The 17,052-nt window shown below is 38.4% G+C and overlaps 1 protein-coding gene across 14 annotated transcripts in view; it reads left to right on the top strand.

Annotated features, from left to right (window-relative positions):
* Window positions 1-6,134: 6,134 nt before the first annotated feature.
* neo1a (neogenin 1a) overlaps window positions 6,135-17,052 on the top strand; it is a 176,803-nt gene continuing 165,885 nt past the window's right edge. For all 14 annotated transcript variants that reach the window (XM_041983981.1, XM_041984034.1, XM_041983967.1 and 11 more), the window contains exon 1: window positions 6,135-6,728. In XM_041983981.1, coding sequence (XP_041839915.1) covers window positions 6,638-6,728 — 91 coding nt within the window. In that variant the 5' untranslated portion in view covers window positions 6,135-6,637. The remainder of the gene's footprint in view (window positions 6,729-17,052) is intronic.

The following is a 17,052-nucleotide window of genomic DNA, read 5'->3' as shown; positions in this document are numbered from 1 at the left end:
TAAGGGGCAGAGCATATTTGAAAAGCCGAAGTGGGATTTCTTGTAGTGTGAATATATGTTTTGGTTTCTTGGGTGTCTTGCAGAAGAACAAATGTTGGCCATTACATTATAATAACTGGTTTTGTAAACCCAGTTACAAGCAAAAGCCATGATAATCTATCAGACTACCCTGTTCTTTAAGGTTTAAAGGCACCATCTCCCGAAAACACAGGGAAGGAGGAATAAACCCATTCAATTTTGCAGCTGTGTTTTTATAAATTATTTGCCAATACTTTTTAACAGTATGTGTTGTTATTGTATATAATGCTGATGTATTTTATACTAAAAGAATATGCAATATTAATATTTATGAAGACAGAATTTGCTTCTTTAGAATTCATTTTACTGTAGATTGACAACCTGTCCAAGATGTGCCTTGCCACTTGTCAAGTGACAGCTGGGATGGGCTCCAAGCCTGTGACCCTGAATTAGATGAAGCAGGCATAGAAAATGGATTAATTATTTTATGACTAATTTTTAGAGTAGACACATCATTTTAGGATCCTTTTAAGTTCAGATCGTAAGACAAACTTATAAATACTATCTTTAGTTTTTCTCTGTAAAACCTGCCAAAACTTGAAAAACACTGACTGTTTTACGTCATCTGAAAACTAGGTTGCCAATTCTTCTTTCTGTGTTCTCTTTCAGTATAAAAAGTAGAGTTTCTACCAGTGCTTTATAATATGTTTTCTATTTCACCAGAGCAGACACAAGTGGTGGCAATCCAAGACACTTTGGCATATGCAGGGATCAAACTGCCAACCCTGTGATTAATGAAAAACCTGTGGCCCCACTCTGTATTTAAGTTAATGCATTGATATTTCAAACATTCTTCAGGCAAAGAATGTTGTTTGTGAAGCAGCACTTCCTGGATTCAGTGTGGATTTAGGGAGTTGCTCTTTGGAAGGGATAGGCATAGACTTGAAAACTAAAAAAAATAAAAATAAGTCCAAGGCAATCTCTACTTAGATGCTTTTTGGCTTTTGAAGCTTTTTTTCAGGGAGTCAAGCAGGCTTTTAGTTTTAGTTCTTTTAGATTTCAAATAGAACACAATAAGAATATAGTATTCATAGGCCAATCAAGGTCAAATGTATGTAAACACATAAAAGGTTTTGTGATAATCACAATGAAAATGAGACAGTATGTCTTTAGACTTTTAAGGAGAGTTTGTGTCTGGCAGTCTTGTCTGTTTTACAAGGTTTGAATGATATTTTAGTCTGTGGAGAAGATGTATTTGTCTAGTTCTATTTCCAGCACAGCTGATGGATGCTGACTAGCTATTTCAATGACAAAAAGTGACAAAAAGTTTTTAGTTTTAGTTTAGTTTAACAGGCAGAAAATGCAGAAAAAATCTTTAAAAGTTTTTTTTTTTTTGTCATAATTTCATTGAATTAATTATGGTACACTATTAAGGTTTTGCTCTTTAATAACGTCATTTTTTTGTGTGTAAGTGTGTTATTGCAAGTTTGTCATCTAGAAGATAGGGCAAGAGAAAAATGTCATTTTAGGCAGTGCTTGAGATCCATATGGTAGTTTGAATAATATTTTGTAATTTATTTTCCAACAACTATATTTACATTTTTTAAACAAATTTTACAGGTGGGCGTAAAATGTCCTCCAGTTCTGGAAGATACTGTTTCTTTTTTTGGTCATCAGATCATTTTGAATGAAACCTGACCACTGATTCCTGGATTGTTTTATTTATGTGATTGAAAAGATAATTTTATCCTCCTATTATCAATTCACTGTTAATTTTGGTAATAGCAAGAAGTAGAGTAGGACACTTAACAACCAATGAGACGCTCACATTGACTCAACTCTAGATTCATTAGCACTTATACAGATTTGATCCCATCTAACGGGATCCAGTACGCTGGCAAAGGCTGCTTCTTATTCCCATGGACCTGAAACAAATTTGATTATTGAATAAAGAGGCTAAACAGTTATTTTTACAAAGATTCTCTCAGGTATCTCAAGATTGTTAGGCAAGGCAAGGCAAGGCAAGGCAGTTTGTATAGCACATTTCATGTACAGGACCATTTAAAGTGCTTTACATAAAACAAAGGCATTACAGATATTTAGAATAGTAAAAGGCATCAACACATAATCACTATAAAATAATAAATTACATTAAAATGATTAAAAGCAAGATAAGTTAAAAAGTTTCCGTGCAGATTTCATGCATAAGCACATGAGAAAAGAAATGTTTTTAACCTGGATTTAAAAATGTCTACGTTTGGTGAAAGTTTAATCTCCACTGGCAGTTTGTTCCACTTGTTTACAGCGTAACAGCTAAATGCTGCTTCTCCATGTTTAGTCTGGACTCTGGCCTGGACTAGTTGACCAGAGTCTTTGGATCTAAGAGCTCTGCTAGGTTTATATTCTCTGATCATATCACAGATGTATTCTGGGCCTAAACCATTCTGGGATTTGTAAACGATCAGAAGGGTTTTAAAATCTATTCTGTGACTGACTGGAAGCCAGTGTAAAGATTTCAAAACTGGTGTGATGTGTTCAGATCTCTTAGTCCTGGTTAAAACTCTAGAAGCAGCGTTTTGGATGAGCTGCAGATGTTTAATGCTCTTTTTAGGAAGTCCTGTTAAAAGACCATTACAGTAATCCAGCCTACTGGAAATGAACCTTTTGCTTATCGAACTGATACCAATATGTTAAAAAATTACTAACATCGGCTGATACCGATATCAATGCCGATACATCGTGCATTTATATTAGGGCTGTAAAAAATAACGCATTAAAGGTGGTAACTAATTTTTGTAATTAATAGCGTTAATATTTTTAATGCAATTAGTGCATTCGTGGCATGACAAGGCCCATACATCTGTCATTTCTCTGTTATGACAGCAGGATGTGGAGAGGCAAGATGGAAACAAGGAGCTACACCCACACTTTTCCTGCACTCTTTTTAAAAACTTATCCTGCATTAACCAAAGAGTCTGCTCTAGCAGAAAACTTGCATCTGTTATTATATCTATATTTAAAAACATTAGTTAGTTAGCCATGCATCAAGAGCCATTGTCAAAGGTCCACAGAGACACTTGCGTGTAAACCAAAATTTACTGCATTTCCTTCATATAGCAGTAGGCCTTCTTTTTATAAACTTTTTATTTATTCATTCATTTTTTTTCATTCATTTATTTAAAGCTATATTACATTTTAATTAATGTCTGCACATGTTTCATAAAATAGTGCCCCTATTCCCCCTTTTCCTGGCAATATATTAAGAAGTGAAACTTGGCTCAATACATTTTAAGTGTGTCATACATTTTACTGAAACAAACTTATATCATAAACATCTTGTACTCTTAAACAATGACAAAAAATCTAAAACCAATCCATGAAATGATTTATGAAATTCTTTTGTTGTAGCTACATCTTAAGTTTATTATTAACTTAACAGTCAGTCACAAATCAAGCATTTGACATAATCTTGATCATACCCACAACAGACACTTGATTAATTATTAGATGAAGACAAGGGGGTTAAAATACTAATTTGCATACCAATGCTCCTGGTAAGACTGACCCCTCTCTGAGGTACTTTATACATCTTATGGTAAGCATTGTAAGAATCCCCAATGTACAATAACTCTTTAGCATCACTACCATATTGTTTAAGGCAATCCGTTAAATAACATCACAAATTTAGCCTATCATTCCTGTACTGATGGGAAGTGTTGCAGTATTTACATTCATAACAGGAATACTGAGTTTATATGAGGTGGATGGAAAGGGCTTCTCAGACAGTTCAACAGTTGAATGGCTTTATTATTCAAATTCAGAAGGGCATTTTGTTTACTCGAGGGGCTGTGACGGATTTTATTTATAAAATATTGTAAACTGGTGTGAAATAATGTGATAAAGATATAAAGAAAACCAATGTTAGTCCAGGGGGTGAGCCTGAGGGCACACGCTGCAATCAGTGAATCATAAAGTATCATTATCACTGAAAGTGGAAATGTCATGTTTGACATTTCAAATGAAAACAAGTCTGAAGCAGCAACATCTACTAGACAAAAAAGTCATGCCCATGGGGCTCAAGTGCTCATGATTAATACGTTATGGGTATCTCAGACCAGCGGGGGGAGCTATTCAGTGTGTCTGAGTGAAAGGCTTTGTTTCGAGGACGATACAGCAGTTGGGTTTCACTATTTCCAGCCAAGACACCCTTTTGTTTATGCCTCTCCCTAAAGCCAAGCCACAAGCTGAGGAAGGATACAACAGTTTTTTTTTTTGTTTGTTTTTTTAGCTTTAATAATTATGCTCTTTTAAATCTGCTTTCAGCTTTTTCTTCTGACTAAAACAGCGGCTGTATTTACACAAGGAGTGGTGCAAATGACACATCTTTCACCTTGATGTAGAACTCTTTTAATCCCCCACCCTTAGAGAATCAGGATGTTTACTTCATCCCCTGTCCCTAAAACAAAGCACACCACCCGTGAGACTATTTTAAGCAACTTGATCTGAAACTTACGAGACTTAATCCCACTCTAGATTTCCAGCCACCATGTGACATCAAGAGTCAAGTTACAGATGTTGGCCTCTGTTCCTATTTGAATTCCCATGAACATAATTTTATGGGATGTGTTTTGTGGTTATGAGGACAGTTACAGTGGGCATGGCTGTATCAGTGAATTATACTCTTGTTCTATTGTTTTAAAGCTTCTTTATGGCTGGATTAGACCATCAGTGTAAAATATCATCTACCCCCTCTATTATTGAATGTTTTTTGGGTCAGACGACTTTTGTGACATGAATTAAGATCTTGTTTCACCGCTTTTCATCTCAGTCAATGTCCCCCTGAGGACCATGAAAACTGAAGTGTAGTGGAGTCTATAAACCTAAATGGAATTTACTCATTGTTTGATCACCTAAACATTGCTAGTAATCAAATCTTATTGTCCAGATTTACAGTATACTAGATTCATATATATATATTAAGCATAATTACTGTCCTTAAGTATAGTTTGGATGTATAAAGGGAGTATTTGAACCCACATTCGTTTGACAAATTTAATGACCTTTAGGATATAATTTAATATAAAGTATATAATAATAATATAAACATGAATCAATAGAAATAATAATGAATGATGGTGTCATATCATATTTGAAGTTAACCAGCAACGAAATCTGTGGAAAATTTTAGAAGCTAAATTAACAAGCTGGATGTAGAGAAAATAAACTTAATCAGCTACAAAATGAAAAAGGTAGATAATATTTATTCTGTGTAGTAAAATAGGACATAAAAGAAATACAAAAATGGAAAACTAAAAGTGTGTGGGCAGAAACCTGAATTTTTATAAAGCCATTCTGTTACAAATAAGAAAATACATCAGTAAATTTAAAAAAAGAAAAAGATAAACAAAAACAAGAAAGAAAGAAAGAAAGAAAGAAAGAAAGAAGTAGACACACCATTCATGATAGGAGCCACTAATAAATTAAGTACTAATATCCATAACAACATCTTTAGGTTTTCAGTTGTCATTATAGTTATTTAGTCATTTTTACACATTAAAAATAAATAAATCTAATTAGAGCTGATTTTTTTGTGGTCGGAACAACAGTTCCAGTTTGACCCCAGTGACAGATATGCAATGAAAGCTTGTTTGTCAGGAACTTGAGTTTGTTAAACATGATTTGTACTACTTTTATGTTTATTTTGTAAATAAAAAATAAATAAAAAGTTGTGGATTTGTGCCATTCTGCATTGTTATCACTTATACTTTAGACATTTTAGGCATAGTCTGCTCCTATTTCAAGGCATACACCTTGAGTACAGGAGTCTTCCTCTATCTTTATTTATAGTTCACTGTTTGAGTCACTGGCAGTATAATGACAATCTGGAAGTTGTTTTATTAATTTATTATGAAGGTGAGTGTGAGAAAGGAATATGCCGGTAAGGTACTAAGTATTTAAAAAATAGCCTTGATCATGTTTTTCTTTCTCTTGCCCTGTTAGCTGCAGGTCCCACACCGTATTTTAGTTTTAGCCTGAGCACAGTCAGACAGCCAGGATCCAAACTTCCGTGAGACTCCGCGCCCTGTTTTCCGGGGAGCCGCTGGAGATCCAGCCCTTCCAACACGCTGCTCTCTTACGTCCCGTCGGTGAGCAGTGAGCTGGCCGCGGCAGAGATTTCTCTTTCTGATCGGATCTTATTTTTTTTCTACAACTGAGCTGTTTCTAGACTTTAGCACACTCGGAAGATATCGTAGTAGTGTAGTTGGCACGGCGGTGCGTAACACTGCGCAAATCATTGTAAAGACTGCGCCTCCGTGGCAATGGATTGATTTCAGTGTGGGTTTTTTTTACGACCTGTGCTTCGACCAAGTTGAGAAAACAGTCTCTAACCTGCGGTTTTCTCCTTGCAGCTACGTGTTCCATCCGACCAGTTTTAAAAGTACATAGCTACGGATGTTTCTGCACATTTTAGGACTTTGAACTTTTTCCCCCTCCTTTGCGCATTTGCAGGAGGTGGCCGGGGGATTTTAAGGATTTATTCATTTATATCTATATATATTTTTTTAAACGAGTTTCTAAGGGGTTCTTGAAAGCTGCAAAGATTTATTTGTGAAAAGTGATGGCCGAGCGGGGAGCTCTGTCGCTCCTCTCTCTCCTCTGTCTCACCTTTCTCTACACGGAGACCACCGCGGCAAAGCATGCCGACAAAGGTAAAAACACTGCTCCTACTTCTGTTGTGTGTCTGCCTGCTTCTTCACGCCTCTAATGAGGGGGGAAAAAACTTACCTATACTGGATCTGGGCTGGGGTGAGGAACAAAAAAAAAAGAGAAACGCATGGAATATCTCGGGAAATCAGATGTGGGGTTAGGTAGTCATTTCTGTTGTGATCGGATCAGTCACTCATTGACCAATTCGACAACTTTAAAAGTAGACTGCTTCTCCATAACAGGAACGCTGTTTCAGCCCAGACCAGCCCTGCTTGAAGCAACACGCTCTCATACTCCGTCCTTTTGTCTGCACAGAGCCTTTTGAGGTAGAACTGCTGATAGGTTTCTCTGCTTGTCTTTCAAATGATCCACAGACGCGCTGCTTGCCTGCATGGCTTTGGATCATATGCAGCTACATTTGAAAGGCTAAATAATACATTTGCTTGCTGGAGTGAGTTAATCCGTATTTTGTGTGTGTGCGCGCGCTCGTGCGTGTGTGTGTGTGTAAGACAAGTTTGGAAAATGGAAAGAGAGCCTTGAGTATAAAAGAAATGAAAAAAAAAGACACAGGGCTAAGAGTCATTAGTGATCACTGTCAGATAATAAGCTTGCATCATCAGTCCAGCAGACACCTCATTACCTGGGCGTCAATACATGTTTAGCTGATGGATAAACGGAACGTAATTCATTTGCTCCTGTTAATTGTTTTGAAGTGAGGACACCACAGTGTACACTTTCTAATTCCAACTGGTGGTGCTGTCAGGATAGGAAAAAAAACCCTGATATTCGTGATTTGAAGTTATTATAGGCGTTGATAAGAATGTGTTTTAGCAAACGCATCACAGTCTGTTATAAATAAACTCAGAGCAGCCTTCCTGCTTCAGATAAATGGCAGAACCATGAAAGAAGAAGAAGAAGAAAAAAAAAAACTCTGCTTTCCGGCAGTTATTGACGTGCACAGCCCCAGACAGCATCACACACCCCATTTTGACAAATTTGTATGTTAATCGTTGAAGCTGGAACATACAAAAACAGCAGCATGTGCTTTGGAAAATGTGATCATAACTGGCTGTTGTGCAACATGGCCCAGTTTTTTCCTCATTATTCTTGTGATATGTGAAGTAGTTGTGTCAAAGAAAGAAGTCCTCAGAAATCATGCTGTTTATTTTGTCAGCTAAAAGAATGAATGTGCAAAAAAAAAAAAAAAAGGGCCTTGGAAAGATGGGCCTCTTGTAGCTGTTGGGCTCTCTTGCGTGTGGAGCCTGATGAAAGACCCTCTCCTGAATGAAAAGCACTCTGCAGTAGTGGAAGGGGAGATGGAGAGGGAGAGAGAGAGAAAAAAGAAAAGGGGGGAAGAAAAAGCCCCTTCTTGGCTTTGCTGGAGATCAGTACAAAAGAGAGATGGGGGTAGGGTGAAACAGGCTGACTGTCTGGAAAGTAATAAAACCAGGAGATTAAGGGGTCCAGGGAGTTCCTTTGGGATGTTTGATTGATTCCAGAGAATTGGACAGGGACCCACACGCAGAGAGTCTCACGTTACTAATTATGGGGTCCCCTTCTCTGAAAATATCTGTTTATTCAAAACACATTTCTTTGAGGGCCTGACTTTGGTCAGAATTTATCTCTATCAAAGCTGCCAGAGTTCTGGCCCAAAATGTAAAGAGTTCAGTTGTAAAATGTTGGGCTTGTTTGGTTTGGGGACCCAAAGTCGTACTTCTTTCTTTGCTCTGAAATAACCTGCAAATGTCAAGTTAAACTGATGTTTCCCCCTTTTTGCAACTTGTAGAAGTTAAGATTTGTTAAAAGCCAAGTTAGGTTTTTGTAAACAAGTTCCGGTCAGAGGAGTGTAAAATCCATTTAGGTCCTATCTTATCTCTGTAACCCTGCTGGGAGGGAATTGTGTGCTGATTGTCTCCCAGTGGACAGTGCAAATAACTTGCTGAAATGTGCAAACATTTGGCAATCCTGTGCTCTTACAGTGCACTCTCCTGGGTATTATCCTCACAGACCACCTCAGATGCAACATTGCAAAGACTTTCAAAACAACTGTTGTTTTTCTTTGCTGCATTTAAGGTCTTCTCTGTGGACTGTGTTAAGAACTTAATTTACCACCTTTTTGTTGTTTGGAAAGCCCTGGTGGTCCTACATTCCAGTTTGTGAGGAAAGAAGTAGGAAGGCTTAAAAGTGGTTGTTGTGCTGTGTTCCTTTAGCCTCAGAAGTTAGAGCTTGAAGCTGGGAATGCCACTGTGTTTTAGTTTTAATCTGGAAAACCTGTCAGATTGGCTTGCTGTTGCCCTAATACAAACTGCTATCAAAGCATTGCACTGTATTTTTCCATATAAACACTGTAGAAACATGTTTATTGACAGATGTTGGACAGCAGTATGTGTATGAGTGATTTAATGAGAGACAAACTGACACAAGTGCTAATAAACTCCTTATTACTGCGGCTATTACCACTTTTTATGTGCAGGGCAGCCATGTTGGATTTTGTGGTCAGGGCTCATCAGGTTCCTCTAACTTTGAGTTTAATTTTTTCCTACTGGGAACTCTTAAATTCGGCACCATTATTTATCAACCTCCACTCGCAGTGTAATCTGTACACACAGCATCTGAATGTTCCTCCATGTAAATGATTGCATCTTCATTTCCAACTAAAAATAGCAGAACCTTTTCCATGCATGTTGACATCATCTGATGACTTGAGAGGAGGCATCATGCAGACTCAGTAGCTGTCTCTGCTGTATGTAGTGTGCTATTTACTAATCACTTATTTATGGCCTCCAATCGCTCATAAAGTCCTAATGACCTCCATCCACCAAGAGATGGATAATTGCACATGCAGCCAAGTATTTGATTCATCTGCCTCGCTAATGAACCCACACCGTTAGGATATGATGCTCATCCTCTTTTTGCTACTGATGTGGGAGATCATTTTTTCTATTTCATGTTCTTGTCTAAGAGACGGTATGATGATGGGAGTGGTTTGCCCTATTCTTGTTTGCTACTTCACCAGCTGCATCTTCTCCACCGGGGTTTTTGGAGGCTAAATGAAAGCAGTTACTGAAATAATTTGCACCCATGGTCACAGCAGTTTGTCACATGTAATTGGCAGGGTGAAAGGGAGATCAATATCTTCTGAATAGATGGCTTGACATCTGCTAGTGCAATGTGTTGGTGGTTGAGGTCATTGTGATCCACTATTTTCAGCTGCCAATGCTTCCCACTTTCTGAATTTGCTTATGTAGTGCTGTTGCTAAAAATTGAGATTAAATTGTGGATTGAACTGCAAGATGTGAACTTATGAAGTGCAGATGCAGCTATAACATCTTCTGCATCGTGATCTCCACTGATCAAACTTTCACACACCGGCTCACCTGTTAGTTTAGAGGCTTTTGCATATGCAACCAAGACCAAAAACACATGAAGTCTCTGAAACACTGAATCCAGGGTTTTATGTTGATTGATTGCCACATCGTATGCCTTTTAAAACTGCTTCTCTAACTAGGCCCTCGTGGATTGAAGACATGAACCTGGCCAGTTGTGTTGATTTCTTGTGGTGGTAAAGTGTGAGCTGTTTTAAGTGGAGAAAAGCCAAATTATCATCATTCTCTAAACTCCAGAGTTGATCATGGGAAAGTCCACAAAACCTCCTCTATCACAGCTGCATCCAGTGATGTGGTGGTGCAGAGAAAGACAAATGAAGTTTACTCTTCCTTAACTGCTGCCTGCAGGTCAGCTTCCAGGATGAATCCTTATCAGCTGCTTGGAGCCTCCTGATTTCTTAACTTCTTACCTGATCTTAGATAGAGAAACCCCAGCCTCCCTGCAGCTGCAAGTCACTTGTATTCAACAGATTGTCCTTTATGTCGTTTGTAAGTTTATGGTTAAAGGTGAGAGCTGAGATGTGAACCAAATTTTAAATAGGAAGCTTTTGTTTTAGCTCAGGTTCCTCGTCAGTGACTGCGGAAGCTGCATTCAACCTAGAATGTCCTTTCTGAGATTTTTCCCCAAGCATTTCTTCTTATTCTTTTATGTAAACAACCTCAAATAATGTGTTTATTGTTCTAATAATCAATCTTGATTTAGAGGGATAATACATAAGAGGTTGAGTTGTCAACACAGTTGTACTATGCAAGACTCTGCAGGAAGCCCAACCTGCAGAAACAAGTGAGATGTTTACATTAAGAGCTGAAAGTAGGCGGGAGTACTAACTTTTTGTTTTGCAGAGATGGATGGATGTTTTTCCCAGACGAAATGTGGTGTAAGATACACCTCAGCAGATGACAGCATTTGCTTGGTTAAGTTCACACATTCAGTACAGGAAATAAATGAAAGTGACATGTCACACACTTTCCTGAAAAGTTTTGAACCTCACTTGTGGCTATAAACTGCCTTTTTTTCTTAAAAGCCGTTGTGTGTCAGGCCAGATAAAAATGTATTTCAAACCAGCTCTGATGTAAGGAAGATGTTGCTCACATGACACTTGATCACATGATTATTAAATGTTTTTGCTTCCAAAGGAGAAAAGCAGCACTTGGTTAAGGATAAGTCCTGATGATGGTTCTCCATATTTATTTATTTATTTTTTCCCCCATTTTGCCTTTAGTAACGCTAACTGCTAACTGTGTCTGTAGTAGTCTATAGTTGCCCTGCTGGAAGTTGCTCATACAGTATCACAGTTTTATTATTGGAAACAAGTCTGCACCTGTACTTTAAACCAACATTTCAAAAGTTTGTTTGCAATTGGATAAAAACCTTTTTTTTTTTTCTGAAAATTAAGATCTTACCTTTTACGCTGTTCTGTTTCCCTGAATGCAACAAGAACCCTTTCATTCAAGACAGTGCAAAGTTGTGTTCAGGTGTCATCCGGAAGCATCATTGTTTTCTGTTCTTTGATAGCCAGCCTATTCCATGTTGTGATTGGTCAAAGAGCTGCTCACATCAAACATGCTTCTCTTAAAAGCTGAATTTCTCCATTCAGAGGAACTCCTGCTGTGTCAAAAAAGATATCAGAAGCGGCACCTTCCCAGACCTTCTGTCTGTCGACTTTATGTCTGTCTGACCTTTCATGTGAAAACAAACAAGCTAAAAAAAAGAGACTTGCCTGGACTTTGAGTTGAATTGTGTCTAGAGACCATAAAGTGATCCATCCTTCTTTGTGTGATGGTTCCTTCGAGGCTTGGCTACAATAGTTTTATCCTCTGCAACAAAATCACTTCCTTGATATTCATTTCTCCCTGAAGTTTTCCTAGAAAGTGGAACAGAATGCAAAAATAAGTAAGTCACAATGGTTCTGTTGAGCTCTCAAGGGTTTTGTGTATTGTGATTGAATGGTGCCTGGGTTTAATGACTTCTGGGAGAGCAGAGTCTTTCCAGTTTCCCCAAAGTTGACTCTCACAGGTTGAGGAGAAACATATAGGAAGAGACCGGCGTTACAGCTACATGTCAGGAGGAATCTAGTCTGCTCTTGTGCACATAAGCTGTAAGTTGACTTGTTTTGCATTGAGGAACTAAGCGGGTCATGCTCAGCCTCTCGAGCTTGTGTGCCATCAGACTTACATGCTCACAACCCTAAAAAACAGTGTATGCCTTGTTTGTGTGTGAGAAGTTTTGGAAACAGCACAGTTAGAAAAGGATTGCAGACTTTTCTCAAATTAGGGGTTTATGCCAAACCACAACAATTTACATAGAGATAATGATCCTTCTGACATAGAAATATTTTGACTTCTTTTATGAATCGCAGCTTCAAGCAGCGCTCCACATGACATGTGAGTGAAGACTGTATGAATGGAATCTGTCTTCTTTCGGCGAGACACGTTCTGTAATATTTATGTTGTGCTACGCTGCAGTTACAGTTGGTCATGTTCTTGGAGACAGCAAGGCATTGTCCAGTGTTTCGCTTCATGCTGAAAAAATTACAGGGAACTAAGGTTTCCTGATTGAGTGCATGTCTTTTATAACTGCAGCAAAACAGTTGAAAGCGGAGGTATAAGTGTGTGTTGATGTTAGATTCAAGTAGAGTGCTGCAAGCATTTCCCTTGGCTTTGGATTCAAGTGAAACCTTGAAGGAATGGGCCCCGTAGCCCTTCCAAAAGAATCTTTACACAGACTCAGCAGCAGAGAGGAAACTTTTTTTTTTCCAAATTTCCTTTAACTTTGAGTTGTGTGGTTCTGTAGAGCTCCTGATGTGACGTCTCCAGGTTGGTGGCTGCAGCTGTGTGGGATTATGACACATGCAAGCTGTGCTTGTCGGATGAGCCTTAACTAATGAGACAAAGGCTTTGTCATACACAAAATTTTTCTCTAGCTCTCAGGGGCATATGTCTCATTAAAGCAACAGCTCTTTAAGACTTTTAAAATGTTCAAATTCTTATTTTCAAATCAAAGCACCCTCATGTGGCAGGCTGTATTATGTAACTATGGATAGGGATGAAACTATCCAACAATACTATTCTAAACAGGAGCATTCTACAGTAGATTTTTTAATAAACGCTGCAATTGATAAAGATTTGAACATTGTTTCTTAAGATTAATGTAACTTTGAACAATTAATTGCTCGCTTCTAACTTAAACAATAAAACCTAAGGTTCCCCAGTTGGGGGATGTTGTGTAGACATGGTGCCAAAATGGCCATTTTGGAGATCTTGTCTAAACTGCTGGTACTAAAACTGCTCCAATTTTGTTCTGCTTCATTTTTTTAATCAAGGACGACCTTTGCAGAGATCATGACCACATACTGTGTTATGATTTGATAGTGATTACACATCTTCACAAATCTGTCCCAAAGTATTCCTATTATTATTACTCCAAAGATATTCAAATAGACCATGTGGTTGTACAGATATACTTATTTCATTGTGGGTATGCAATTTTTGAGCAGAGGCTTAAAAAAATAGGCACAGAGATTAAAGGGTTAAATGTAATTCTATGGAGTTATATTTATTTTACACAAGTTAACTTAGTTGTAAATTAAGAAAGACTAATACTCATCCTAAAAGATGGATTATTAACCTTCATTTGCTTGCTCCACAGCTGCTGGAGGCCCAACATCCTGCAGCTCTCAGACATGAATTTATTCTCTGCTGTCTCTTTGGAGGACGTCCATGGTGTGATGAATTAACCTGAAAGTCTTCTCAGTAGTGTAGTTCAGAGTGCGGTGTAGCTCTTAAGTAACGAATCAATGCAGTTTTTTAATATAATTATTCTTTTAATCCTTGTTGACCAGCGTGGGTAGTTGAATCTGAACCGTTTTTTTCCTTTCTGGCCTTCTGATCCTTGTTCTTCCAGATTCTTTATTTTTCTTTTTTTAAACCTTACACATCACCAACTTCTCTGTACTTGTGTTCTTTGTTTGTATGTGAAAGAGATCTTATATACACACTCTCGTAAGGTATCACTCACCATGCACACAGCCGTCATTCAGTCAAAGGGACTTTTCGTTTGTAGAAAGGGTGTGGAGGCCGGCAATCACAGAGAGAAGACTGTGAGCACTGCTTAGAGGAGCTGGCTGCCACCATCTCGTAACCGGCTGTGGCTCTTGGCAGCTTGAGACATGGCTGGATGTGTGTGTGTATGTGTGTATCTTTGGGTGGGTATTTGTATAGGCGTATGCCACCCATCTGGGGTTGAACAGCTGTTTTATCAAGAAAGTTCAGAGAGTTTCTTTGCTTCAACTAACTATCAAGAAAAAAAATGTTTACCTGCTTGCACTAAGACCATTTTTATTCAGCTTTGAGTTTGTTCTGTGGAGTGGCCAACAGCTGTGGTGACTGATTCAGCATTATGGGCTGAAAGCTTATTTATTTGAGAAAAAAAATCCAGGGGAGGTAGGCATCGATAGCCTCACTACTTATTATTTTTTATCGTGAAAGGCTTTATTTAGTTTAGTTAGTATAAAATTACAGATTTGCTTGCAGCTCTGTGTTATAAAGTTGTGTGGTTTGGGTTTGTAAAATAAGTTTTAGGTCTAAAAATGTACTTTGAAAAAGATTTTATGAGATTCAGTTATGTCAATTTGATGTTTCATATTAGGGTATGTCATTTTTTTTCTCAGAATCTCATGAAAAGATTTCATGAGTACTGCTAGAACAGCTCTGTTGTAAGGGGCTGAATTTTCTTCATAACTTTCTTGGTCTCTTATACAAAGTTGGAAACTTGTTTGTCTGGTTTGGAAATCCAATACAAACCACTTAACTTTTAAACATTGTCGGCACAGTGTGTTACAGCGTCAGCAAGAAAAGAGGGTGTCATTTCTTTTTTCTTTTGTGGTCCCACACTGTACTTTTCCATGGCGGTGTCTCAGCACATAGAGCAGCAGCAGTATCCTGGATTGTTGAGTCTCAGACATTACGCTTAAACAGTTAAGGGTTTAAAGTTAAGACCAGTAAAAGCTTCGTTCTAGTCATGCATATATAAACAAGGTGCCCCTGTTGTTCTTGGAGTCTTTCCAGTCAAACCCCAAGTTTTGATTTTGATTTCACCTGCTACTATGGTGACCCCTGAAAAAAAAGAATTCCATCAGAATTAACTAATGTTTCTGCTGCTAAATCCAAGCTGAAACAGCTCTTTGAAAAGTTCAGCTTTAGATAGAGGCTTCTTTGTGCTGCAGGGAGCTCCCCTCTGGCATGGAACTTTACAGACTGCAGTGATTTTGTACTGTTATTGGAGCCAGTTCCTCCTCAACTGAGCTCATCTGCAGCTAACGTAGGTCAGCAGAGGCGGCTGAAATGCTGAAATTACTGCTTAAATACGCTTACATGATGTAATGGAATTGGCCGTCTCTTTTGATTCTGCTTTCTTGGCCTTTCAGTGTTGCATAAAAGTGTTCCTCTGCAGCAGTGACTTGCAAAGATGCTGGTTTTCTATTTTTAATTGTACACAAAATATGGTTGAGCTTTACCTCAAACATATTAAAGCTTGATTTAGAGGCAAGGGGAACGTGTCTTAATCAATATTTTAATTCAAAGTGAGCTATAGACGTACCTCTGGTTGCAATGCAAAACTGTAGCTTAATAGGGTGCAAAAAAAAAAAAAAAAACACATTCAAAAATGAGTTGAGTTGGTTCTGAATGGCTACAATTCCCAAGTGGCTATGCACCCGGTCAATAAAATATTTTACCTTTCATCGCATCGCAGGTGTACTTTGACCCTGGAATGATGAGAATCTCCAGAAACGGCTCTTTAGGTTTGCTTGTGATACAAAACCTAGGCTTGAACTGATACAGGGGACAATTTCCTCATCATGACTCAGAGCAGTTTTTTCTTTCTTTTTTTACATGAATGATTACAAAATAAAAGTGATTTGATTCACTTTGATTGTCTTAATTTCAAAAGCTTGTACAGTATATCAAACACTGGTGGACTGGGCCACACAAAACCTGAGAGCAGCATCTGGGACGACACAGTCTCTTGAGCTGTCTCTAAATACAGTCATGACCTTTCTCTGTTATAGATGAGGAAGAGTTTGAACTTGGTTAGAAGGATAAGCTGTCTGAGTCCGAGGTGAGGATTTTTACTTTTATTTATTTAACTTGAAGTGTAGTGATGAAAAGCAGCTGCACTGATTCCCTCTGATTCCTTAAGCATTGTCCTTTGAACCTTGACTGGAGTGCCACCTCCCCACCCTGCCTCAGCTTGTGACGGGCCTCTCAGCCACAGCAGCAGCAGGGCTGTGAAATGGATGGCAGCCAGCAGGGAGCACCTGCGGAGGACTAGCAGGCCAGCAGCATTCCATCACAGGACCCTGAGACACAGATGTCATATGAGACATGAGGGAGGTGAATGGGGTGGGGGATGGGTGGGAGGGCCAGTGGCAGAGGTTTTGGAGTAGTGGGGTAGTAATGGGGTGGGATAGCAAGCCAGCTGCTACCAACAGATTCTTAATGAGGATTCCCATCAAGAACACAGGGAGAGGAACATTAATGGGCACAGTTAAAACCTGGTTTTTCATTTATCTCTCCCTTTCAATCATGTTAGGATGCGGTGCCTGACATGTTTGCACGCATGTTAATTGTTTTTTTTATTTTCCCCCAAGGAACATTTCCTTTAATAGCTGCAGAGTGCAACAATTATTTTCATCTGCGATTCATCCATTTTTTTATTTGATCAGGAGCCCTGTGACAATCAACAATTAATTGTGTGATTGTAAATATTTGAAGGATTAATAGAAATCGTGGTGTTATCATCATTATTGTTTTTAATTTGTATGAAAATAGCAAGGTGAATTGGACAAATATTGCATATTTTAATAAATTTATACCTGCGCATGTTTGGTAATTTGCCAAACGGAGGTGGCTCAGTTGAGTGGACCCATTAACAGGCCCT

Source organism: Melanotaenia boesemani, chromosome 1 (genome assembly GCF_017639745.1).
Source record: "Melanotaenia boesemani isolate fMelBoe1 chromosome 1, fMelBoe1.pri, whole genome shotgun sequence".
In the NCBI taxonomy this organism is placed as follows: domain Eukaryota; kingdom Metazoa; phylum Chordata; class Actinopteri; order Atheriniformes; family Melanotaeniidae; genus Melanotaenia; species Melanotaenia boesemani.
This window is presented reverse-complemented; position numbering and strand designations above follow the sequence as displayed.